This window comes from Dryobates pubescens, unplaced genomic scaffold, assembly GCF_014839835.1.
Source record: "Dryobates pubescens isolate bDryPub1 unplaced genomic scaffold, bDryPub1.pri scaffold_94_arrow_ctg1, whole genome shotgun sequence".
NCBI classification, from domain to species: Eukaryota; Metazoa; Chordata; class Aves; order Piciformes; family Picidae; genus Dryobates; species Dryobates pubescens.
This window is the reverse complement of record NW_026530812.1, coordinates 24,014-50,545: the sequence shown is the minus strand read 5'-3', so window position 1 is coordinate 50,545 and position 26,532 is coordinate 24,014. Positions and strand designations below refer to the sequence as shown.

The 26,532-nt window shown below is 49.6% G+C and overlaps 1 protein-coding gene across 1 annotated transcript; it reads left to right on the top strand.

The window, feature by feature from the left end:
* Positions 1-118: 118 nt before the first annotated feature.
* On the top strand, positions 119-22,671 carry NDUFA9 (NADH:ubiquinone oxidoreductase subunit A9). Its single transcript, XM_009909852.2, has 11 exons — positions 119-232; positions 2,465-2,635; positions 6,358-6,455; positions 6,661-6,752; positions 12,110-12,251; positions 14,393-14,495; positions 16,017-16,084; positions 16,348-16,424; positions 18,479-18,574; positions 20,077-20,143; positions 22,420-22,671. Exons 1-11 carry the CDS (start codon positions 175-177, stop codon positions 22,582-22,584), a joined length of 1,137 nt encoding a protein of 378 aa, XP_009908154.2. The 5' UTR covers positions 119-174; the 3' UTR covers positions 22,585-22,671.
* Positions 22,672-26,532: the final 3,861 nt, after the last annotated feature.

The window sequence follows — 26,532 nt, the reverse complement described above, 5'->3', positions numbered from 1 at the left end:
TGCTAAGCCCCGCCTCTGTCAGAACCGAAGCTGGGTTAAAACGGAGTGTTTTAAACCCTGTCCAAGTCGCTGAGCGCTACTCCCCGCCCAGCGGGGCGCGCTTGCGCACGCAGGGGGAGGAAGTTTGGCCTTGCCCGCCTGCCGTCCGCCGCGGGGGGCGGTGGGTAAGGCAAGATGGCGGCCGTAGCTCGCTGCTGCAGCGCTCGTCGCGGCCTCTTGTTGCCAAGGGCAGGTGAGTGTCACCGCCGACCAGGGGTTGGTGCCGGGTCTCCGCTGTTCCCTGCGGGGAGTCAGGCAGCTCTTGCGCTCTCTGCCCGAAGTGCGTAGGGTGTCGTGGCCGCCGCCCGCCCGCGGGCCTGCCTTGGCTCGCAGAGGTTCCCCCGGAGTAGAGCCTGGGGGAGGGAGCTCACAGACCAGCGTCTGAAACGCAGCTGACTGAAATAACAGCTTGCGCCAGAAGTGATCTGCTTTCTGCCTTCCTTTTTATATTATTTTTTTTATCAGGCAGCTGCGGTTTGTAGCTCAGAGGGGTGCACGGGATCAGCTCAGGCTCCTGATGCAGCTGCACAGGATATTGTCTCTGGAACTGTCAGGATCTCGGCAAATAAATACTGCCCTAAAAGCCCGCATTCCTTTTACGGTTTCTTAGATGATCGTGACGCTTTGTCCGTGGCCTATAAGCGTGCTAAAGTACTGACACTATATTTAAAGCTTGGATTTGGGTCTTTGCTACCAAAATAGAACCATATTTTAGTTCCAGCACATGCTCCTCTGTTGGGCAAAGTGGGAGATGGTAAAGAGGCTTTGTTAGTTGATAAGAAGAGTCAGAAATTTACCATTCTTTGCATCCATGTATATTTTCAATAAAAAGGTGGTTCTGGTTTTACTGTGAATATTTGAGTTTTAATTCAAGCAGAAGCTTAAAATCTGGGTTGTCAAAGTTAACTTCCAATGACAAATAGAGTCTGGTTAGTGAAGAGGATTAGATTCTACTGTTTGGGGAAAGAATCCCCCCGTGCAAGTTTGTTTACACAGGAGTACAGAGCTTTAAGCAGTGTTGCTTGGTCTGGAGGGGCTGAAAAGGGTTATGGTTCTGCTAAGTTATATTATCCTGAGTTGCTAAGCTGTATTACTGACTTCCAGAGAAGGGCCACGAGGATGAGCAGAGGGCTGGAGCACCTTTCATATGAGGAGGGGCTAATTTCAATCTATTACCCCTTGTCCTGTCACTACAGGCCTCTCTGCAGCCCTCTTAGAAGCTCCCTTCAGGTACTGGAAGGCTGCTATTAAGTCTTCCTGGAGCCTTCTCTTCTCCAGGAGGAGCAACCCCAGCTCCCTCTGCCTGTCCTTGTAGCAGAGGTGTTCATAGAATCATAGCATAGGGTTGCAAAGGGACCTCAAGGATCATCTAGTTCCAACCCCCCTGCCGTGGGCAGGGACACCACAGTATGTTGATAAATTGCTGAAACTGGCAGAGGCTGTGGTGGTCTTTGTCCTGCAAAGCAAACTAAGCTTTGGAACTGCTGCAATCAAGGGGTTTATAAATTTTGTTGCTGATAAACACCCTTAGAATTTGTTAGTTCCTTCTCCTGGGAGGAGAAGGGGGAAGGGCAATCTCAGATCTGGCCAGCTGAGATTAACCTAAGAGTGGAGGGGGGCAAGAAATAGTCCTGGGGTAGGGAGATGGAAATGCTGGGATGCTTCTGGATGTGCTGTAAGGGGCTCTGTATGCTTTGGGATCTCTTTTGTCACTCTATGCTTGTGGCTTCTGTAAAACACTCACTGCTCTCCCATCTAAACTTTCCATCACTTCTGCAATCCGTTTGCCTGAGTTTCATTTTAATTCTGCCCCTGTGGGAGGCAAGGGAGGATCTGCCCCAGCCCTTGACAACAGGTCTCCCAAGCCTGCTGTCCTCTGACCTATTCAGGTGTCTCCCAAATAGCCTGTCAGGAGTCTTGACATGGGAAGTTCCTCTGAAGGAAGATCATAGACACAAGCCCTGTGAGGAGAGGCTGAGGGAGCTGGGATTGTTTAGCCTGGAGAAGAGGAGGCTCAGGGGTGACCTTATTGCTGTTTACAGCTACCTGAAGGGAGGTTGTAGCCAGGTGGGGGTTGGTCTCTTCTCCCAGGCAACCAGCACCAGAACAAGAGGACACAGTCTCAAGCTGTGCCAGGGGAAGTTTAGGCTGAAGGCAAGGAGAAAGTTCTTCACAGAGAGAGTTGTTAGCCATTGGAATGTGCTGTCCATGGAGGTGGTGGAGTCACCATCCCCAGAGGTGATCAGGAGGGGATTGGACGTGGTGCTTGGTGCCATGGTTTAGTCATGAGGTGTTGGGTGACAGGTTGGACTTGGTGATCTTTGAGGTCTCTTCCAACCTTGGTGATTCTGTAATGAGAAGAATAATGTGAATTATGGCTTGATGTGCTGCCTTTAGCTGATTTCCCTCCCACTTTGTGTTGCAGGCCCTGGCATTTCTGTGTTGGCTGCAGCACCTTCTGTGCTGCAGCAGCACCGTCAAGTTCATCATGCGGTGATCCCTCACGGCAGGAGTGGACGATCCTCGGTCAGCGGCATCGTGGCCACTGTCTTCGGAGCCACAGGGTTCCTGGGGCGCTACGTTGTCAACCGCTTAGGTAACGTTCCCTGCGAGCACTGCCAAAGCAAACCATGTAGTGTCTTTAACAGAACTGGCTTGAGAATCATAGAATTGTCAGGGTTGGAAGGCACCTCAAGCATCATCCAGTTCCAACCCCCCTGCCATGGGCAGGGACACCTCACACTACAGCAGGTTGCTCACAGCCACATCCAGCCTGGCCGCAAAAACCTCCAGGGGTGAGGCTTCCACCACCTCCCTGGGCAACCTGTGCCAGTGTCTCACCACCCTCATGGGGAAGAACTTCTTCCTGACATCCAATCTGAATCTCCCCATTTCTAGTTTTGTTCCATTCCTCCCAGTCCTATCACTGCCTGACACCCTAAAAAGTCCCTCCCCAGCTTTCTTGTAGCCCCCTTCAGATACTGGAAGGCCACAAGAAGGTCTTCTCAGAGCCTTCTCTTCTCCAGACTGAGCAACCCCAACCTTCTCAGTCTGTCCTCACAGGAGAGGAGCTCCAGCCCTCTAATCATCCTCATGGGCCTTCTCTGGACAAGTTCAAGCACCTCCAGATCCTTCCTGTAATAGGGGCTCCAGAACTGGACACAATACTCCAGGTGGGGTCTCACCAGAGAGTAGTAGAGGGGGAGAATCTCCTCCCTGGACCTGCTGGCTCTGCTTCTCTTGATGCAGCCCAGGATGGGATTGGCTTTCTGGGCTGCAAGTGCTCACTGCTGGCTCATGTTGAGCTTCTCATCCACCAGCACCCCCAAGTCCTTTTCTTCAGGGCTGCTCTCAAGCCAGCCCCTGCCCAGCCTGTATCAGTGCTTGGGATTGCCCTGATCCAGATGCAGGACCCTGCCCTTGGTCTTGTTGAGCCTTATGAGGTTGTCATGGGCTCACCTCTCCAGCCTATCAAGGTCCCTCTGGATGGATCCCTTCCCTCTAGCCTGTCTGCTGCATCACACAGCTTGGTGTCATCAGCAAACCTGCTGAGGGTGCACTCAATGCCACTGTCCATGTCACCAACAAAGATGTTGAACAAGACTGGTCCCAGGACTGATGCCTGAGGGACTCCACTTGTCACTGGCCTCCATTTGGACATGGATCCATTGATTCATATTGATGCAGGTTGCAGGATAACCTAGAATTCTCTGGCAGTTTGGGGCTTAAAAGGTGTTTTGTGTGATGCTTTCATAGTGCTCGGTCTGCTAAAGATCCAAGATGTGACAATGAGCAAAAAATTCTTAATCTTTGGAAATTCAGCTCTTGAAGGTTAAAGTCATTAAAATAAGTAATTCTCCTGCAAGTACTGTCTTTCAGTCTGTTAAATGCAGATCTGAGCTCCAAGCATATATTTAATTTGTCTTCTTCTGGGCTCACTGGGACATTTTCCTGAAATGTTTGAAGGGCTTTGATTGTAACTCTTGAAAAGTGCCCTTTGGAATTTAAGTGTTTAGAAAATAGCTCTTCCTGTTGGGTTTATTTCCCCCCTTCTTTCATGCAACTTAGAATAGAATCATAGAATGGTTTGGGTTGGAAGGGACCTCTGAAGGTCGTCTTGTCCAGCACTTCTGCAGTGAGTAGGGACATCCTCCACTAGATCAGGTTGTTCAGAGCCTTGTCAAGCCTGACCTTGAATATCTCCAGGGATGGGGCCTTGAATACCTCACAGTATGGAATGGAATAGAATAGAATTAACCAGGTTGGAAAAGATCTTCGAGATCATCGAGTCCAACCTATCATCCAACACCAAGTGAACCATGGCACCAAGCACCCCATCCAGTCTCTTCTTAAACACCTCCAGTGATGGTGACTCCACCACCTCCCTGGGCAGCACATTCCAATGGCCAATCTCTCTTTCTGGGAAGAACTTTCTCCTAACATCCAGTCTAAACCTCCCCTGGCACAGCTTGAGACTGTGCCCTCTTGTTCTGGTGCTGGTTGCCTGGGAGAAGAGACCAACCCCCACCTGGCTACAACCTCCCTTCAGGTAGTTGTAGAGAGCAAAAAGGTCTCCCCTGAGCCTCCTCTCCTCCAGCATAAGCAACCCCAGCTCCCTCAGCCTCTTCATATTTCCACCACCCAATATATTTTAATACAAACATCCTTACATGTGACACATGGGTGGTAAAAGTTCTAATAGCTAGCCTAATTCTTCAGAATAATAGTTATGTTAGGATCAGGAAGGGAATGAAGAAAGGTATGGAAGGGTAATGCATGTAATATGGAGAAAGGTGGAGAAACAACAAACTGAATATGAGGCAGCAGTGTGCCCAGGTGGCTAAGAAAGCCAAAGGCATCCTGACTGGGATTAGAAATGCTGTGTCCAGCAGGAGCAGGGAGATGATTGTCCTCTTGTACTCAGCCCTGGTGAGGCCACACCTCGAGTATTGTGCCCAGTTTGGGCCACCTCAATACAAGAGAGGTGTGGAGGTGCTGGAGCCAGTGCAGAGGAGGGCAAGGAAGCTGGGGAAGGGCCTGGAGAATAAACCTGATGAAGAGCAACTGAAGGAGCTGGGGATGGTTAGTTTGGAAAAGAAGAGGCTGAGGGGAGACCTCATTGCTCTCTGCTGCTGCCTGAAAGGAGGTTCTGAAGAGGCTGGTGCTGGTCTCTTCTCCCAGAACAAGAGTGAATGGCCTCAAGCTGCCACTGGGGCGGTTTAGACTGGACATTAGGAAACACTTTTTCAGGGCAAGAGTGGTCAGGCATTGGAATGTGCTGCCCAGGGAGGTGGTGGAATCCCCAAGCCTGGATGTCTTTCAAGGTGGTTTGGATGTGGTGCCTGGCAATGTGGTTTAGGGCTGAACTTTATAGAGTAAGGCTCTGGGTTGGCCTCGGTGATCCTGAGGGTCTTTTCCAACCCAAATGTTTCTGCCATTCTGTGACTTCTGTAAATATCCTTAGCTGTGGCACATTGATAGGGATTCTATGATATCCACAGAGTGCACTAAGGTTTTATTCTGTTAATCTTTGTTAACAAGCTTCTATATTTTGTCTTCCAAGCCTAAGCCCTCAAGCATGTCCCTGTGTAACAATTCCAGTCATGGAGATTGAAAAACTCAGTGGAATTCTACTTTTAGCTTTGCAGATAACCATTCAGTATATCTTTGTTGTGTATCTGGTGTGCTGTAGTGCTGAGAGGGTGAGTAAGTTGGAGAGGAGTTCTTCACTGAGAGAGTTGTTCACCACTGGAATGTGCTGCCCAGGGAGGTGGTGGAGTCACCATCACTGGAGGTGTTTAGGAAGAGACTGGATGGGGTGCTTGGTGCCATGGATTAGTTGATTAGATGGTGTTGGGTGATAGGTTGGACTTGATGATCTCAAAGGTCTTTTCCAAGTTCTGTTCAGTTCTGTTCTATTCTATTCTCAGTTCTGTTCTAGTCTGTTCTATTCTGTTCTATTCTATATTGGGAAGTATTCAAGGCCCCATCCCTGGAGATACTCAAGGTCAGGCTTGGACGTGGCACTGGGTGCCATGGTCTAGTCATGAGGTCTGTGGTGCCAGGTTGGCCTTGATGATCTTTGAGGTCTCTTCCAACCTTGGTGATGCTGTGAGAAGAGCAGAGTGGTTAGTTCCACAGCTTTCAATCCACAGAGCTCACCTGCAAGATTTTTTTTCCAGCCTTTGTGATACTGGGGGGGGGGGGGGGGGGGGGGGCAGAAAAAGAGGATGTTTTGTGTCTTCAGAAGTTTATGTGCTTAATATTATGCAGTAGTTTGAACTGAGTGGAACTTCTCCTTCTGTTTTGCATGCCTAGGTCGCATTGGATCCCAAGTCATCATCCCCTATCGCTGTGATCAGTATGACCTCATGTATCTGCGGCCCATGGGTGACCTGGGGCAGCTTCTCTTCTTAGTAAGGCTTTGGCTTTGGCTTTAGAGCAAATACAATAGCATTGCTATACAAGGAAGTCTGTTAAATCGTTCTCAAAGTCACAACTGCAGCTCTTGTTTAGCCTCTAAATGGCAATGGTGTGAAAGAGCTTGCTTTGATTGTGCCTATTGACACATTATCTCTTCCCCTCCCCCCCCACCTCCCCTGTTTGATGCTCTGGTTGCAGGAGTGGGACTGCAAGGACAAAGACTCCATCCGAAGAGCCGTGGAGCACAGCAATGTGGTCATTAATCTTGTTGGAAAGGAATGGGAAACAAAGTAATTCTCTTCTCTGCTTTCTTTTTCCCCCCCACCCTCTCTGTATAGTTAGATTGGGACCAGGCTTTGGAGGTAGTTATGATCTGCTCTTGAGAAGTGCATTCCTTCAACAATTTCCTAGGGCACAGCTTTGGTTCTGTCAGGGTTCCACGTGCTGCTTTGCTGCAGCTTACAGATCCTTCAGGGGTGCCTGCCTAGATCTGGCAGAGGCTCACCAGGTTCTGTTTGCATGAGCTCAGAAGTGGGCTTTTGTCCTGTGCCTTCAGCACAGTGATGAATTGTAGCCTAATAGAATAAACTATGATCAAGCTTTTCCTGGTCTCTGGTAAATGTTAATAAACAGCAATAGCTAATGGAGAGTCCCTGAGGCTGTGATTAATAGCAGCATTCCTTGATAGAATTTTGGCACAGGCACTGTTAGCTGCATATGCATTTTCTTCTCATCACTTTAAAAGAGGGTTCTTTTTTGAAATCTATTAACAATTCCCATATTAATTTTAGGTTAAAATACCTCTAATCCCTTTCCTTCCTCCCCCCCCTTCCCTTTCCTTCCTCCCCCCCCTTCCCTTTCCTTCCTCCCCCCCCTTCCCTTTCCTTCCTCCCCCCCCTTCCCTTTCCTCCCCCCCCCCCCTGCCCTTCCGTTCCCCCCCCCCCCTTCCCTTCCCTTCCTCCCCCCCCTTCCCTTTCCTTCCTCCCCCCCCCCTTCCCTTTCCTTCCTCCCCCCCCCTCCCTTTCCTTCCTCCCCCCCCTTCCCTTTCCTTCCTCCCCCCCCTTCCCTTTCCTTCCTCCCCCCCCTTCCCTTTCCTTCCTCCCCCCCCCCTTCCCTTTCCTTCCTCCCCCCCCCTTCCCTTTCCTTCCTCCCCCCCCTTCCCTTTCCTTCCTCCCCCCCCATCCCTTTCCTTCCTCCCCCCCCTTCCCTTTCCTTCCTCCCCCCCCCTTCCCTTTCCTTCCTCCCCCCCCCTTCCCTTTCCTTCCTCCCCCCCCCTTCCCTTTCCTTCCTCCCCCCCCCTTCCCTTTCCTTCCTCCCCCCCCTTCCCTTTCCTTCCTCCCCCCCCCTTCCCTTTCCTTCCTCCCCCCCCTTCCCTTTCCTTCCTCCCCCCCCTTCCCTTTCCTTCCTCCCCCCCCTTCCCTTTCCTTCCTCCCCCCCCTTCCCTTTCCTTCCTCCCCCCCCCTTCCCTTTCCTTCCTCCCCCCCCTTCCCTTTCCTTCCTCCCCCCCCTTCCCTTTCCTCCACTTAACTTAAAGCCTTTGATAGTCATTTAGCTCCTTACTTCTCTGTTGGAGTCTATAGCTTATTTATTTGGTGGAAAGCCCACCAAACCTAAATTGATTTCTGTCTGATGCCTCTGGCAAAGTTTTTTTGGTTCCTTTTTTAATCTTCTTCAGACTTCTCTCTGTGTAGGTAGGTGAAAATGTACAAACCAAGCTGTCAGAATTGGTTTACACTGCTGCTAAATTGAGTTAAATGCTTGTTGCTGTCAAATGAAAGAAATGTCTTGGTAATGTGAGAGTGAGGGAAGGCAAGAGAGGTGGTGCAGTTGGCCCAAGGGGAAAGTGTAATCTCTCTTTATCATTCACAGACTTACTTCATGTGTACTTCCTCCATTGACATTTCTGGACTCATGTGAAATAAGTTTGATTTATACAAGGGAGAGGGGTTTTTGTTGTTGTTGAAAAGATGTGTGACAGCAGCAACGAAATATCAGTTAAATCCCCCCCAAAACCTTCTGGCTCTGGGTAGTTTGACCAGGTTCAAAAGCAGAGGAGTCTTAGCACATGTTAAAGCTTCTTGGACATTTCAAAACTGACCACTGCATTGCATGAGGTTGTCATCACGTGGTGTATACTTGTTGATAGCAGAGGTGGTGTTGGAACCCTAGGATAGGACTGGATAGGATAGGATAGGACTGGATAGGATAGGATAGAATAGAATAGAATAGAATCAACCAGAGTGGAAGAGACCTCCAAGATCATCCAGTCAACTAAACCATAGCACTAAGTGCCTCATCCAGACTTTTTTTGAACACCTCCAGGGACATTGACTCCACCACCTCCCTGGGCAGCACATTCCAATGGCCAATCTCTCTTTCTGGGAAGAATTTCTTCCTAACTTCCAGCCTAAACTTCCCCCTGCACAGCTTGAGACTGTGTCCTCTTGTTCTGGTGCTGGTTGCCTAGGAGAAGAGACCGACCCTCGCTTGGCTACAGCCTCCCTTCAGGGAGTTGTAGGGAGCAAGAATGTCTCCTCTGAGCCTTCTCCTCCTCTAGGCTAAGCAACCCCAGCTCCCTCAGCCTCTCCTCACAGGGCTGTGCTCCAAACCCCTCCCCAGCTTTGTTGCCCTTCTCTGGACACCTTCCAGCAACTCAACATCTTTCCTATACTGAGGGGCCCAGAACTGGACACAGGACTCAAGGTGTGGCCTAACCAGTGCTGAATCAGGCTGGATGTTAGGAAAAAGTTCTATACAGAGAGAGTGATTGCACATTGGAATGGGCTGCCTGGGGAGGTGGTGGAGTCGCCATCACTGGAGGTTTTCAGAAGACTTGATGGGGTGCTTGGTGCCGTGGGTTAGTTGTTTAGGTGGTGTTGGATTGGTTGATGGGTTGGACGCGGTGATCTTGAAGGTCTCTTCCAACCTGGTTTATTCTATGTATTCTATGAATCCAGGGGCAGAATGACTTCCCTGCTCCTGCTGGCCACACTGTTCCTGATGCTGGCCAGGATGCCATTGGCCTTCTTGGCCACCTGAGCACACTGCAGGCTCATGCTGAGCCTACTATCAACCAGTCCCCCCAGGTCCCTTCCTGCCTGGCTGCTCTCCAGCCACTCTGCCCCCAGCCTGTAGCACTGCCTGGGGTTGTTGTGGCCATTCTGTGGTCTATTAAACACGAGGTCACCCTAACCATGCTGATCATCCCAAAGTCTATGCAAAATGTAAGCAGGGAAGGGGAGGGGGGAGGGAAAACCCCAGAGATTAGCTCAGTCAAAAAAAGGAAAGCCTGCCATTACAAACTTTTCTTCCTTGCTGAGTAGTGGTGCACAGGCTCAACTGTGTGTACTATGTTGTTTGAGGACTCCATAGTTACAGGAGGGATGTTGTTCCTTCTTCTGTGTTTCCAGAATCTATTTTTGTGTGTAGAACAGGAGGGATGGTTCCCAGGATCAGATTAGTTATTGAGGGGTCAAAAATAACTTATTTCTTTGGTTATTATTATTATTTTTGATGCTTTCTTTAGACTCCAGTGGGATCTGAAGAGCTGTGGGAGTAGATAAGAACAGCGAGAGAGGCATTTGAACAAGATGTTTGTTACCCAGAGCAAGTGGAGAAGCTGGAGTGGGGTGCTTGCAAGGGCAGCCTGAAGACATGAGAAGCCAATTTACTTTCTGTGCAGTCTTGGGATGGTTGGAAAGAATTTTGCAGTTGTTGCCAGCCTATAGTGTCAGTTCTGCTTGGAGGCAGAGCTTCTGTATTGTTCTTGATCAGCTGCCAAACTAGATTACAGTTAAAGCCCCTAATTTAGGCCCCTTGAATGCCATATGATTGGGCTTGTTCTTTCTGCATGCTTCTCTTGAAGTCTCTTGCAGCTGCTGTGAAATGGTTCTAACTGTGCTGTCAGGGTAAAATCCTCCATTTGCATAAGCAAATGTGTGTTCTTTGGGCTTTGTCCACTCCCCCCTCCATGCCTAGCATCTGCCCTGACTCAGGACTGCTCAGAGTTTTGGAGCTTTGTGGGGTTTTCTTTTGTTTTGCTTAGTTGTTTTATTTTCTGTAGTGCAGTGGAGCACATCAAAAGGAGTCAGATTTTGAACAGGTGGTGTGGAAAAACAAAAAAAGCTTGCTGCAGATTTCAGGATGCAGCACTCCTCTTAAAAAGACTTGTTCCCACTTGGGAGGAGTTGTGCATGACACCAGGCTGAGGGCAGGTGTTGATCTGTTAGAAGGTAGCAGAGCTCTGCAGAGGGACCTCGACAGGCTGGACAGATGGGCAGAGTCCAAGGGCATGAGATTTAACACATCTAAGTGCCAGGTTCTGCACATTGGCCACAGCAACCCCATGCAGAGCTACAGGCTGGGGTCAGAGTGGCTGGAGAACAGCCAGGCAGAGAGGGACCTGGGGGTACTGGTTGATGGTAGGCTGAACATGAACCTGCATTGTGCCCAGGCAGCCAAGGCCAATGGCATCCTGGCCTGCATCAGGAACAGTGTGGCCAGCAGGAGCAGGGAGGTCATTCTGCCCCTGTACACTGCACCTTCAGTCCTGTATCCAGTTCTGAGCTCCTCAGCTCCTCAGAGCTATTTTAATCATTAAGGCTACTAGACCAGAGAGAGGAATGGGGAAGTGGGCCCATGTGACACACACTTTGAAAAACTTTCTTATATAAACCAACAAAGGCAACCCAGCCTGAAGGAATTGCCAAGTCCCTCTGTTGCAGGGGAAGTTGTTCTGCCCCTGGGCTCAGCACTGGTCAGGCCACACCTGGAGTCCTGTGTCCAGTTCTGGGCCCCTAAGTTTAAGAGAGATGTTGAGATGCTGGAAGGTGTCCAGAGAAGGGCAACAAAGCTGGGGAGGGGTTTGGAGCACAGCCCTGTGAGGAGAGGCTGAGGGAGCTGGGGTTGCTTAACCTGGAGAAGAGGAGGCTCAGGGGAGACCTTATTGCCATCTACAACTACATGAAGGGAGGTTGCAGCCAAGTGAGGGTTATTCTCTTCTCCCAGGCAACCAGCACCAGAACAAGAGGACACAGTCTCAAGCTGTGCCAGGGGAGGTTTAGGCTGGATGTTAGGAAGAAATTCTTCCCAGAAAGAGAGATTGGCCATTGGAATGTGCTGCCCAGGGAGGTGGTGGAGTCACCATCACTGTAAGTGTTTAAGAAGAGACTGGCTGAGGCACTTGGTGCCATGGTTTAGTTGCTTAGATGGTGTTGGGTGATAGGTTGGACTCAATGATCTCGAAGGTCTTTTTCAACCTGGTTAATTCTACCCTAGCCTAGCCTACCCTAGCCTACCCTATCCTATCCTATCCTACCCTATCCTATCCTACCCTATCCCATCCACCACAAATAATTGGGCAAGAGGGTTTGCCCCACTGATTTAACAGGTGACAAATAGCCAGTGTTAAAGCTACCTGAAGCTTACTTCTGCATTTCACTTCCCTCTAGTTTTTATTACCTGAACAATCCCTCATAAAAGGCAATCTAATTTCCAACAGGGAGAATGAGGAGGAGTTTTTGAAAGACATTCAAGTGCTATGTAGTGTTTGCTAAAGAGTTGGCAGGCAGGCACTGTTAGTTTGCTCTGAAAGTAAAATTTGGGGGGGGGGTTTTTTTTGCCCCAACTTTTTTTTTTTCTTTTCCAGAAACTTCAGTTTTGAAGATGAATTTGTAAATATTCCTAAAAGCCTTGCACAGATCAGTAGAGAAGCTGGGGTGGAAACGTTCATCCATATCTCTCACTTGAATGCTAGCCTGAAGAGTCCTTCCAAATACCTCAGGAATAAAGTAAGTCTGGAGTCCTTTGGAATGTATTTTCTGAGAGCTTGCTTTTTAAAACTTGGGGGGGGGAGGTTGGGGGGTTTTGTGCCCTCCAGCTGAGTCTAATTGAAGCAAATCAGTTTGTGAATTGACTGTGATGCTAGAGCTCCCAAACAGAGGGGGACCTGGGGGTGCTGGTTGACAGCCGCCTAAACATGAGCCTGTGGTGTGCCCAGATGGCCAAGAAGGCCAGTGGCATCCTGGCCTGCATTAGGAATAGTGTGGCCAGCAGGAGCAGGGAGGTCATTGTGCCCCTGTACTCAGCATTGGTTAGGCCACACCTTGAGTCCTGTGCCCAGTTCTGGGACCCTCAGTTTAAGAAGGATATTGAGACACTTGAACGTCTCCAGAGAAGGGCAATGAGGCTGGGGAGAGGCCTTGAGCACAGCCCTGTGAGGAGAGGCTGAGGGAGCTGGGGTTGCTTAGCCTGCAGAAGAGGAGGCTCAGGGGTGACCTCATTGCTCTCTACAACTACCTGAAAGGTGGTTGTGGCCAGGAAGGGGTTGGTCTCTTCTTTCTAGCAACCAGCACCAGAACAAGGGGACACAGTCTCAAGCTGCACCAGGGGAGGTTTAGGCTGGAGGTGAGGAGAAAGTTCTTCCCAGAGTGAGTTGTTAGCCATTGGAATGTGCTGCCCAGGGAGGTGGTGGAGTCACCGTCCCTGGAGGTGTTCAAGAGGGGATTGGGTGTGGCACTTGGTGCCATGGTTTAGTCATGAGGTGTTGGGTGACAGGTTGGACTTGATGATCCTTGAGGTCTTTTCCAACCTTATTGATTCTATGAGTCTATTCTATGATCATTTTTTTGTTACTGATTTTTCTTTTTAATGTAACCATTTTTCCCTTTTCAAATCTAGCCAGTTTCAGCTATTTTTGCTTTGTTTGAGCTCCCTGTACTCTGCCTTCTCTTTAGTTTAACTTTTCTTGTACAACTGGGATTAAGGTTTGGTAACCCTCAGGGTATAACAACTCTATAGGAAAATTAGGGAGTACTCTGTTGGCCACTTGTGGAACGGAGCTGCCACTGAAGGTTCTAACTGTACTTAACAAGTTCTTAGAGTGTTCTGATAGTCATAGAATCATAGAATTGTCAGGGTTGGAAGGGAGCTCAAGGATCAGCCAGTTCCAACCTCACTGCCAGGAGCAGAGACATCTCACACTAGAGCAGGTTGCTCACAGCCACATCCAGCCTGGACTTAAAAACCACCAGGCATGAGGCTTCCACCACCTCCCTGGGCAACCTGTGCCAGTGTCTCACCACCCTCATGGGGAAGAACTTCTTCCTAACATCCAATCTGAATCTACCCCTTTCTAGTTTTTTTCCATTCCCCCCAGTCCTATCACTCTCTGACATCCTAAAAGGTTCCTCCCCAGCTTTCTTGTAGCCCCCTTCAGATACTGGAAGGACACAATTAGGTCTCCTCAGATACATTAGGGATTATGTAAACCTTCTGTTTTCTTCCAAGCTCTAACCTGAAATGAGCAAGAGATTTACTTAGGTTAGGCCTCTTATTTTTTTGGGCCTTCACCATTTGAAGTTTGTGTCACTTGACTAGTGAGACTGCACTGCATTGGTGCTTGGGGGATATTGTTTAGGGGTGAGTAAAGTAGGGTTAATGATCCCAAGGGTCTTCTCCAACCTGAATAATTCCATGATTCTGTATGGAGCAAAACTAGAAAGGGGTAGATTCAGATTGGATGTTAGGAGGGAGGTGCCCAGGGAGGTGGTGGAAGCCTCATCCCTGGAGGCTTTTGCAGCCAGGCTGGATGTGGCTGTGAGCAACCTGCTGTAGTGTGAGGTGTCCCTGCCCATGGCAGGGTGACTGGAACTAGATGATCCTTGAGGTCCCTTCCAACCCTAACAATTCTGTGAGTATCTCAAAGAGAAGAAATGATCTGCATTTTGTATGGGACTTATGGGATGTGCTGAGACCTTTACCTGAGCATTGCATCTCAAAGATTGAATGTCTCTGATACAAATAATCTTTGTGCTGCTGAGGGTGGCATTTCTTTCACTGCTGCAGTCAGGATGCCCTACATTCTGAAAAGGCTGCTTCTGATCTCTTCAGGATGGATCTAACAAATGCTTTCATTTTAATTGCATGCTAGGCTGTTGGAGAGAAAACAGTGAGGGAGGAATTTCCAGGTGCTATCATTTTGAAGCCCTCTGAGATGTTTGGGAGAGAGGATCGATTTCTCAATCATTATGCAAGTATGTATGCTCTTGAAATGACAGAGCCAGGTATGGTTTGTGTTCTTGTGCAGAGGGAAAATGGGATTTGCTTCTGGGAAGCAGGGAGGTGTGCTTTCATCAGAAATGTACCATGTTCAAGTCCTGTGAGGAGAGGCTGAGGGAGCTGGGGTTGCTTAGCTTGGAGAAGAGGAGGCTCAGGGGAGACCTTCTTGCTCTCTACAACTACCTGAAGGGAGGTTGTAGCCAGGTGGGGGTTGGTCTCTTCTCCCAGGCAACCAGCACCAGAACAAGAGAACACAGTCTCAAGCTGTGCCAGGGGAGGTTTAGGCTGGTTGTTAGGAAGAAGTTCTTCCCAGAAGGAGAGATTGGCCATTGGAATGTGCTGCCCAGGGAGGTGGTGGAGTCTCCATCACTGGAGGTGTTTAGGAAGAGCCTGGATGGGGTGCTTGGTACCATGGTTTAGTTGATTGGATGGTGTTGGGTGATAGGTTGGACTTGATGATCTCAAAGGTCTCTTCCAACCTGGTTAATTCTATTCTTATTCTATTCCTATCCTATTCTACTCCTATCCCATCCCATATTTTGTGTAATTGAAGGTATGTGATGGGAAACACACTTTCATCTCATGACTGAACTCTTTCTGAATCTAGTTAGTCTTTGCTGATGACACCAAACTGGGAGGACTGGCTGACACACCTGAAGGCTGTGCTGCCATTCAGGCAGACCTAGGCAGGCTGGAGAGCTGGGCAAAGAGAAGCAATGAAATCCAACAAGGAGGAGTGTAGAGTCTTGCATCTGGGAAAGAACAAACCCATGGATCAGTAGAGGTTGGGGACTGACCTGTGGGAGAACACTGAAAGTGAAAGGGACCTGAAAATCCTGGTGGACAGAAGGATGACCATGAGCCAGCAATATGCTCATGGTCAATGGTGTCCTGAGATGTATTAGAAGGGCTGTGGTCAGTAGGTCAAGAGATGTTCTCCTTGCCCCCTACTTTGCCCTGGTGAAGCCACATCTGGAACATTGTGTCCATTTCTGGGCCCTCAGTTCAAGAAGGACCTCAGGGAACTGTTTGAAAGAGTCCAGCACAGAGCCACAAAGCTGCTGAAGGGATTGGAGCATCTCCCTGCTGAGGACAGGCTGAGGGAGCTGGGGCTCTTTGGCATGGACCAGAGGAGCCTGGGGGTGCCCTCATTCATGTTTATAAAGGTGTGCAGGGCAGTGTCAGGAGGCTGGAGTGCTGTCCAGTGACAGGACAAGGGGCACTGGGTGCAAGCTGGAGCAGAGGAGGTGCCATGTGAACAGGAGGAAAAACCTTTTCCTTGTGAGGGTACCGCAATCCTCGCACAGGCTGCCCAGGGGGAGCTGTGGAGTCTCCTTCTCTGGAGACATTCCAAACCCACCTGGTTGCATGCCTGTGTTGACCTACTCTAGGTGACCCTGCTCTGGTGGGGGGGAGGTAGGGGGTTGGACTGGATGTTCTTTTGAGGTCCCTTCAACCCCTAACATTCTGTGATGCTGTCTGTGTCTTTCTGTCAGACATGCGCTGGTTTGGTGGAGTGCCTCTCATCGCTCTGGGCAAAAAGACAGTGAAGCAACCAGTCTATGTGAGTGTTCAAGAAGACAATCCACAATCCTTTCTATGTCTGTCTGTGGTATTTGGGGTTTGGGGTTTTGTGTGTGTGTGTGTGTGTGGTTGTTTTTTGGGGTTTGGGGGCGGGGTGGAGGGTGTTGGTTGGTTGGGTTGGGTTTGTTGGTTTGTCTTCTTTTCCCCTCACTTCTGAAAGAGGAAAGCTTGCATGCCTGCCTTATTTTTGTGTGTGTGTGTGTGTGTTTCCTATTGGTAATTGCCTGGATTTGTTTCTCACAGGTGGTTGATGTAGCAAAGGCAATAATTAATGCAATTAAGGACCCTGATGCCAAAGGGAAAACATACGCCTTGGCTGGGTAGGTTACTTTTCTGATTCTAATTAACTTCAGCACTTACTTTTGAGTGTCATTTTTTGGCATGCTGCACAGGACATTTAATTTCTCCATCCATGCACACAGTTTGAGCTGCAATAAATTCCACCTCCTTTTTGGGAGGAAAAATGACTCAAGCTGTTACTGTGAGTACTCTGAAAATCCCAGTTTGGGCCCCACTGCGTTTAGTTTGATGTGTGTGTGTGCACAGAGAAGTAGGCAGCCTTGGGGAACATGCTAGGCAACATGGATGGGGAGAAAATTCTCCTGAAGCTGAGTGGAAATCACTTGGAAATAGAATGGATTAAAACATTGGAACTGATAAAGAAAGCAGAATCACAGAATGGTCAGGGTTGGAAGGGACCTCAAGGATTATCTAGTTCCAAGCCCCCTGCCACAGGCAGGAACACTTTCCACTAGATCAGGTTGCCCAGAGCCCCATCCAGCCTGGCCTTAAAAGCTTCCAGTCAAGATACAAATGATGCTGTACAGCTCTTGTGCATATCCCTTCTGAGACACCAAAAAAGTGCATAGTAATCTGGATTTTCCAGAAGCCTTGTCTGAAATGACAGCATTTTTCCTATGTTCATTTTGTGATGCTGTTGCAGTCACAGCTCTAGAATAGAATAGAATGGAATAGAATGAACCAGGTTGGAAATAGACCTTCAAGATCATGGAGTCCAACCTGTCACCCAACACCATCTAATCAACTAAACCATGGCACCAAGTGCCTCATCCAGTCTCTCCCTAAACACCTCCAGTGATGGTGACTCCACCACCTCCCTGGGCAGCACTTTCCAGTGGCCAAGCTCTCTTTCTGTGAAGAACTTCTTCCTAACATCCAGACTAAGCCTTCCCAGGTGCAGCTTGAGACTGTGTCCTCTTGTTCTGGTGCTGGTTGCCTGGGAGAAGAGAATAACCCTCACTTGCCTGCAACCTCCCTTCATGTAGTTGTAGACAGCAAGAAGGTCTCCCCTGAGCCTCCTCTTCTCTAGGCTAAGCAACCCCAGCTCCCTCAGCCTCTCCTCACAGGGCTGTGCTCCAAACCCCTCCCCAGCTTTGTTGCCCTTCTCTGGACACCTTCCAGCATCTCAACATCTTTCCTAAACTGAGGGGCCCAGAACTGGACACAGGACTCAAGGTGTGGCCTAACCAGTGCTGAGTACAGGGCACAATGACTTCCCTGCTCCTGCTGGCCACACTGTTCCTGATACAGGCCTGGATGCCATTGGCTTTCTTGGCCACCTGGGCACAGTGCTGCACACCAGTGCATTGCTGGTTCATCCTTTACTGATGTGATGCCACATTGTTCAGTGCTGTGAGTGAGCTATTGAGGATGATGTTATCCTGGCAGCTAGGCTAGGTGTGCTGTATGCTGGTGTTCTGTCACAGGCAGGTCTTCCAGCTGCTTTTGTTCAAAACCTAGCAAATGAAGAGGAAAAAGCTAATAATGATCTGAAAGGACTATGAATGGCAACACAAAACATGAGTAATGTGAAGGTGCTTTCACATCACTGGGAGGATAGAATCACAGAATTGTTTTGGTTGGAAAAGACCCCTCCCCAGCTTTGTTGCCCTTCTCTGGCCATGTTCCAGCAACTCAACATCTTTCCTAAACTGAGGGGCCCAGAACTGGACACAGGACTCAAGGTGTGGCCTAACCAGTGCTGAGTACAGAGGCAGAATGACTTCCCTGCTCCTGCTGGCCACACTGTTCCTGATGCAGGCCATTTAGACCTTATCATTATTTTCCCTTTAGATCCAATGGTAATTTATTTACATTCTACCACTTTCCACTCAAGATCTGTGGAAAATTTCCCAGGCATCAGCCTAGGACTGCCACAGGGAAGACAGCACAGAATCTGTAGAGCCAGGATCTGTTCCACTCTCGTAAGACAAAACGACACAGCTGGCAAACTTAGATGCAAGAAAACAAGTCCTTGGTAGGCCTGGAGGTGGAGGGCTTTAAAATGTGCCTCTTGCTGCAGTTATTTTAGGTAAATTAGGTGAACTTAGCTGTTTGTTGCTTTCTGTTTCAGACCTAACCGGTACCTGCTGTACGACATGGTCGAATACATCTACGCCGTTTCCTTTCGAGCCTTTCTTCCCTACCCCCTTCCACGGCCTCTCTACCAGTAAGTGGCACCCTTCCTGCACTAAGAAACCTGGGATCCACCAGCTGGCACAGAAGGATAACTAAGTGCTGCACTGGTTACTTAATCCTGCCTGTTGCTACAAATCCTACCATGTCAAGTAACAACTGTTTTTCCCTAGGTACTTACGAGCTGGCTTTGAGGCTTCTGCTCAGGTGCAGGCACCTCCTCAGGCTTCCACCTATGTGGGAGGTGTAGTTGGAATTAACTCCATGTAACCTTTTTTTTCCCCCACCCAGAGTCACTGAATATATCAGAATTTACATATCAGAATCAGAATTAACCAGGTTGGAAAAGTCCTCTGAGATCACCAAGTCTGACCTATCACCCAGCACCATCTCATCAACTAAGCCACGGCACTGAGTGCCTCATCCAGTCTCTTCCTAAACACCTCCAGTGGTGGTGACTCCACCACCTCCCTGGGCAGCACATCCCAGTGGGCAATCACTCTCTCTATGAAGAATTTCTTCCTAACATCCAGTCTGACCCTCCCCAGGCGCAGCTTGAGACTGTGTCCTCTTGTTCTAGTGCTTGGTTGCCTGGGAGAAGAGACCAACCCCCACCTGGCTACAGCCCAGAACTGGACACAGGACTCAAGGTGTGGCCTAACCAGTGCAGTGTACAGGGGCAGAATGACCTCCCTGCTCCTGCTGGCCACACTGTGCCTGGTACAGGCCAGGATGCCATTTGCCTTCTTGGCCCCCTGGGCACACTGCAGGCTCATGTTCAGCCTACCATCGACCAGGGCTTGGGCTTGATGATCTCTGAGGTCTTTTCCAACCTGGTTAATTCTGTATTCTGTCACTTCTGTTTCTTTTTTTCCTCTGTCAGACCTTCATTCTTGCAAGGGAAGCTTCATATCTGGAAACTGCCAATATGCTAATCCTCAGCCTTTTTATAGATGCAGATTGCTCAGGATTCCATCAGCTTGTTTGTCTGGCTGTTAAGTCATTTAGTTGTCAGCAAGTATGTTTTTTTGCTCAGGGAGGCACTGAATCAAACTTGATGGCTAATTGGATTGCTGCCTACACTACTAGGGAACAGGGACTGGAGGAAAGGCAGGGGCAAGACTGAACTCTGGTGTGTGTGGGGAGCTGGATGTGGAGGTTGAGTTTTTCCTCCTCCACTGACACTCGTTCTTATTTCTAGCTCCCTGCTCCCCCACTAACACTCATTTTATTTCTAGCTCCCTGCTCCTCCACTAACCCTCATTTTATTTCTAGACCCCCTGCTCCTCTCATCCCCTTCCAAAGTTAAAAGAGCAGGAGCTGAAATAGTTCAGTAGCAAACAGTTAAAGCTACCAGAAACACAGCTGAGAACTTGCTGGCTGGCGCATTCCCTGCTTTAATGAATTCATAACGTGCAAGAGCAGCTACACAACAAGCTCTTGCTCACTGCCTGTTAAAGTGTGAAATGTTTTTAACCAGTTCTCCTGTGCCTCTGGGTAATGACTGCACTTCTGCAATGCTCTCTCTGATTACAGTTTAGTTGCAAGGTTCTTTGAGATGAATCCCTTCGAGCCGTGGTTAACACGAGACAAAGTGGACCGGGTAAGTGCAGCCCACAAACCCTTCTTGGGAAATGCTTCATTGTGTATTTCTAACTTGAACTGGAGGAGGGCTGCAATGTCTGTGCATCATAGCGTGGATTGGGTTGGAAGGGATCTCCAAAGGTCAGCTGGTCCGACCCCTACTTGCCACCAAGGAGAAGAGGCTGCCCGCTCCTCACTCCAACCTCCCTTCAGGTAGTTGTAGAGAGCAATGAGGTTTACCCTCAGCCTCCTCTTCTTCAGCCTTCACAGCGTCACACAGTATCACAGTATCACCAAAGTTGGAAGAGACCTCAAAGATCATCAAGTCCAACCTGTCACCACAGACCTCATGACTAGACCATGGCACCAAGTGCCACATCCAATCCCCTCCTGAACACCTCCAGGGACGGTGACTCCACCACCTCCCTGGGCAGCACATTCCAATGGCTAACAACTCTCTCAGGGAAGAACTTTCTCCTCACCTCCAGCCTAAGCCTCCCCTGGTGCAGCTTGAGACTGTGTCCTCTTGTTCTGGTGCTGGTTGCCTGGGAGAAGAGACCAACTCCCTCCTGGCTACAGCCCCGCTTCAGGAAGTTGTAGACAGCAATGAGGTCTCCCCTGAGCCTCCTCTTCTCCAGGCTAAACAACCCCAGTTCCCCCAGCCTCTCCTCACAGCCCAGGTGCTCCAGGCCCTTCTCCAGCCTCATTGCACTTCTCTGGATATGCTGCAGCACCTCAATGTCCTTCCTATAGTGAGGAGCCCAGAACTGAACCCAATACTTGAGATGTGGCCTCACCAGTGCCAAGTACAGAGGGATGATCACTTCCCTGTCCCTGCTGGCCACAGAGTTTCTGATTCAAGCCAGGATTCCATTGGCTTTCTTGGCCACCTGAGCACACTGCTGACTTAGTCAACTACCAACCAATACCCCCAGGTCCCTCTCTGAGTTGCAGCTTTGCAACCACACATCCCCAAGTCTGCAGCTTACCATGAAGTTGTTGTGATCCAGGTAAACAGTTCAGCATACATTTTCTTGGCAAAGCAGAATGTATATAATCACAGTTCAGATGTGCCATTGGAAATTTGGCTGAGTTTTGTGGTTGCAATGCAATAATTTTACTGATGCTGTGTGTCTGATGGAGAGAAACTGAAGCCCCTTGCTGCATGTTTCTTTGCTATTCATTCCTGAAGGACTTTTTTGCCAGATGCAGAACCTCTGTATTTCTTGTCAAGGTCTATAGTGCCATCATCCTTCTGTGTAGGGCCACACTGATTCTTCTCCTCCTCCCAAAGAAAAAAGACTGAATCAAAATCAGCAGAGGGACTGGGACTGGTGCACAGTTGGCTGAGTCCACATTTGTGTCTGGTCTTCAGATCTACAAGATCATAGAATCATAGAATGGTCTGGGTTGGAAGGGTCCTCCAAAGGTCATCTGGTCCAACCCACTCTGCAGTCAGTAGGGACATAGAATAGAACAGAATAGAATAAACCAGGTTGGAAGAGACCTTCAAGATCATCGTGTCTAACCTATCATCCAACACCACCCAACCAACTAAACCATGCAACCAAGCACCCTGTCAAGTCTCCTCCTGAACACCTCCAGTGATGGTGACTCCACCACCTCCTCAGGCAGCACATTCCAGTGGGCAATCACTCTCTCTCTGTAAAACTTCCTCCTAACCTCCAGCCTAGTGCAGCCTTAGACTGTGTCCTCTAACATCCTCAACTCGATCAGGCTGCCCAGAGCCCTCTTGAGCCTCACCTTGAATATCTCCAGGGATGGGGCCCAAACCACCTCCCTGGGCAACCTGTTCCAGTGTTCCACTACCCATATGGTGCAGAACTTGTTCCTCATGTCCAATCTAAATCTGCTCTTCTCTAGTTTGAAGCCATTGCCCCTTGTCCTGTCACTGCAGGCCTTTGTAAGCAGTCTCTCTCCATCCTTCTTGGCTCCTCCTTCAGCCACTGGCAGGCTGCTATTAGGTCTCCCCGGAGCCGCCTCCTCTCCAGGCTGAACACCCCCAGCTCCCTCAGCCTGTCTTTGTAGCAGAGGTGCTCCAACCCCCTGATCATTTTCATGGCATGAGTGTATTTTATGGTGGGGTTCTTTCTAGGGGGCAGAAAAACACCCTTGAGCAGAATGTCCCAGGAGAGTTGTTGTCGGGCATAGTGAAGTGTTTCTGGCGGGATGGATTTCTGCTGGTTTGTTTCTGTGAGGGAACACCTTGGTGTAAGGATCATTATTGATTTCCCCCCCCCCTCTCCTTTTGCTTGTTTTGTTTTGGTTGCAAAGTTTCACACAACAGACATGACCCTTCCTGACCTTCCTGGTTTAGAAGACCTGGGTGTTCAGCCAACGCCCCTGGAACAAAAAGCCATCGAAGTGCTGCGCCGCCACCGCAGGTACCGCTGGCTGGAGGCTGAGCTGGAGGAAGCAAAACCAGCTAAGACCGTGTAACAGCTGATGAGGTGCTCAATCCCACTGCCTTTGGATGGCTCAATGTGTTTGGAGAACTGTGTACATACTGAGTAAAATACATTCAATCCCAGAAACTGTGTTTCACTGCCGTTGTCTTTTTAACTGTGGAAGCGTCAGGGTTGGAAGGGACCTCAAGGATCAGCCAGTTCCAACCCCCCTGCCATTGGCAAGGACACCTCACACTACAGCAGGTTGCTCACAGCCACATCCAGCCTGGCCTTCAAAACCTCCAGGGATGAGGCTTCTACCACTTTCCTGGGCAACCTGTGCCAGTGTCTCACCACCCTCATGGGGAAGAACTTCTTCCTAATGAATCTTTCCATTTCTAGTTTTGTTCCATCCCCCCTAGCCCTATCACTCCCTGACACCCTAAAAAGTCCCTCCCCAGCTATCTTGTAGCCCCCTTCAGATGTTGAAAGGCCACAAGTAGGTCTCCTCAGAGCCTTCTCTTCTCCTGACTGAACAACCCCAGCTCTCTCAGCCTATCCTCATAGCAGAGGAGCTCCAGCCCTCTGCTCTTCCTCGTGGCCCTTCTCTGGACATGCTTCAGTTACGGAGAATAGAATAGAATTAACCAGGTTGGAAAAGACCTTTGAGATCATCAAGTCCAACCTATCACCTAACACCATCTCATCAACTAAACCATGGCACCCCATCCAGGCTCTTCTTAAACACCTCCAGTGATGGTGACTCTACCACCTCCCTGGGCAGCACATTCCAATGGCCAACCACTCTGTGATAAACTTCTTCCTAACATCCAGCCTAAATCTCCCCTGGTGCAGCTTGAGACTGTGTTCTCTTGTTCTGGTGCTGGTTGCCTGGGAGAAGAGACCAACCCCCACCTGGTTGGAAAAGACCTTTGGGATCACTGTGATTGAAATGCAGCTTTTCTCTGTAAAAGTTCATTAGAGCAGGTTGTTGCTTAGCTCACGAGCATTACCATACTTGGAAGGTGTTGCTTGCTAATCAGTTTCTGCCTTGGCTTTCAAAGCAAGCATGTCTCTGAGCCTTAGCAAGTGCTCAAGTGAAGAACATTGTGGTTTGGGACTATGTGGCCTGGAACCTGTCCTTTCCAACATCCAGAGCAGAGGCTACCACCTAGTAGGACCATAAGGTATCATAGAATCAGTCAGGGTTGGAAGGGACCACAAGGGTCATTAGTTCCAACTCCCCTGCCATGGGCAGGGACACCCCACACTAGATCAGCCTGGCCAGAGCCTCATCCAGCCTGGGCTTAAACACCTCCAGGGCTGGGGCCTCAACCACCTCCCTGGACAACCCATTCCAGGGCTTCACCACTCTCATGGGGAAGAACTTCCTCCTCACCTCCAGCCTGAATCTCCCCACCTCCAGCTTCATTCCATTCCCCCTAGTCCTATCACTGCCTGAGATCCTGAGCAGTCCCTCCCCAAAGGTCTCAGGTAAAACTCCCTCATGAAGTTCTTGACTTAACTGAGGTTTGTTTTCTGCCCTGAGCAGAAGTGTGAAAGAAAATACCAACCAAAAATCACAGAAGCACAGAACATTAGGGGTTGGAAGGGACCACAAATGAGCACCCAGTCCAAAGCCCTTGCCAGAGCAGAATGGTACAAGCTGTTGGCTATGATGATGAGCATCAATCAATCATGTGAAGAAGTTCCTATGTGTCATCTGAGCTCTGGTGAGAATTTTTGTGTGCTGTAGGTCATGGACATGGGATTTAATACATGTCTGTAAATATCTGAGGGCTGGGTGTCAAGAGGGAAGGGACAGGCTCTACTCAGTTGCACCCTGTGATAGGACAAGGGGTAATGGGTATAAACTACAGCCCAGGAGGTTCCACCTCAGCATGAGGAGGAACTTCTTCACTGTGAGGCTCACAGAGCACTGGAGCAGGCTGCCCAGAGAGGTTGTGGAGTCTCCTTCTCTGGGGACTTCCCAGCCCCATCTGGTTGTGTTCCTGTGTGACCTGTGCTGGATTCTATGGTTCTGCCCTGGCAGGGGGTTGGACTTGATGATCTTTGGAGGTCCCTTCCAACCCTAAACATCCTGTGTGTGATCCTGTGTGTGTGTGTGACATGTAATTGGCTGAAATGCTGTCAGAGCAAGTGGAGATGCAACAAGGAAACCCAAGGCTCTCTTGGACCGAGTCTGGCCACAGAGAGGGATAATGGGAAGGGCTTCTTTAACTACAACTACAGGAAGAGGAAAAAAGGAAGTCCACTGTTAAATGATGTGGGAGACAGGGTGACAGAGAGTGCAGAGGTGCTGGAATTACTGAATGCCTTCTTTGCCTCAGACTGTACTGCTAAGACCTCAGGAATCTCAGACGCTGGAGGTAAGAGAGCAAAAATGGAGGGGGGAAGATTCTCCACTGCTCAGTTTGGATTGGTTAGAGATCACTTGGATGAACTAAACCCACACTCACCAAGTCTGGAAGGGATCTTTAAAGGTCATCTAGTCCAATCCTCCTACAGTGAGCCCAGAGAGGGTGCATCCATGAGTGCTGGGAGAGCTGGGTGATGAAAATACCACACTCCATTTTTCAAAGATCATGTAGAACTGGAGAGGGCCCTGAGGACTGGAAGAGGGATAAATGTCACTCCAGTCTTCAAAGAGAGCAAGGAGGGAGACTCAGGCAACTACAGACCAGTCAGCCCCACCTCCATCCCTGGAAAGGTGGTGGAGCAGCTTCTTCTGGAGGCCACCTCTAACCACATGTGAGGGGAAACTCAAGAGGGATGGATTATCATAGAATCAATAAGGTTGGAAGAGACCTCAAGTATCATCAAGTCCAGGAAAGGATCTGGAGGTGCTGGAACATGTCCAGAGAAGGGCCATGAGGATGATCAGAGGGCTGGAGCTCCTCTCCTATGAGGGCAGGCTGAGGGGGTTGGGGCTGTTCAGCCTGCAGAGGAGAAGGCTCTGAGAAGATCTTATTGTGGCCTTCCAGTATCTGAGGGGGGCTATGAGAAAGGTGGGGAGGGACTTTTTAGGGTGTCAGGGAGTGATAGGACTAGGGGGAATGGAGCAAAGCTAGAAATGGGTAGATTCAGATTGGAGATTAGAAAGAAGTTGTTCCCCATGAGGGTGGTGAGACACTGGCACAGGTTGCCCAGGGAGGTGGTGGAAGCCTCATCCCTGGAGGTTTTGAAGGCCAGGCTGGATGTGGCTGTGAGCAACCTGCTGTAGTGTGAGGTGTCCCTGCCCATGGCAGGGGGATTGGAACTAGATGATCTTTGAGGTCCCTTCCAGCCCTAACAATTCCGTGGTTCTATGATCTCTGCTGGGTACCGCTCAGAGCGGTTTTAGAGTGGGAAGCACAGGGCTGCTGTTTCCCGTTCTTCCCACCAGAGGGCAGTGTTAGAGCAGAAAGCGGCAGGGGTCTCTGAGCGGTCTGAGCGCCTCTGCTCTCCGCAGCCTGGCTCCTGCTCCGCCTTTGCCATTTCTCCCCTCTGTCCTTGCCGGCACGCAGCTTTTCCTTTGCAGGATTATTCCTTGGTGTGGATTATCCCTTTCTACAACAGTTCTAATGCCCTGTTCTTCCTTGTACTCAAAGGTGACTGGCAGGCCTAAGGAGCCTGCTCTGGGCAGTGCTTGGTTTCATAGAGTCACAGAATCAATAAGGTTGGAAAAGACCTCAAAGATCATCAAGTCCAACCTGTCACCCAACACCTCATGATAACTAAACTATAGCACCAATTCCTTTTTGAACACCTCCAGGGATGGTGACTCCACCACCTCCCTGGGCAGCACATTCCAACGGCTAACAACTCTCTCTGGGAAGAACTTTCTCCTCACCTCGAGTCTAAACCTCCCCTGGTGCAGCTTGAGACTGTGTCCTCTTGTTCTGGTGCTGGTTGCCTGGGAGAAGAGACCAACCCCCACCTGGCTACAACCTCCCTTCAGGTGGTTGTAGACAGCAGTAAGTTCTCCCAAACCCTGTGG

What these genes read in the sequence shown, in the direction of transcription:
- NDUFA9 (XM_009909852.2), top strand. Translation starts at nt 175, where the DNA reads ATGGCGGCCGTAGCTCGCTGCTGCAGCGCTCGTCGCGGCCTCTTGTTG. An exon ending in GGAAAGGAATGGGAAACAAA is followed by an intron (nt 6,753 to 12,109) that starts GTAATTCTCTTC and finishes TTTCTTTTCCAG; the next exon opens with AAACTTCAGTTTTGAAGATG. An exon ending in CCAAATACCTCAGGAATAAA is followed by an intron (nt 12,252 to 14,392) that starts GTAAGTCTGGAG and finishes ATTGCATGCTAG; the next exon opens with GCTGTTGGAGAGAAAACAGT.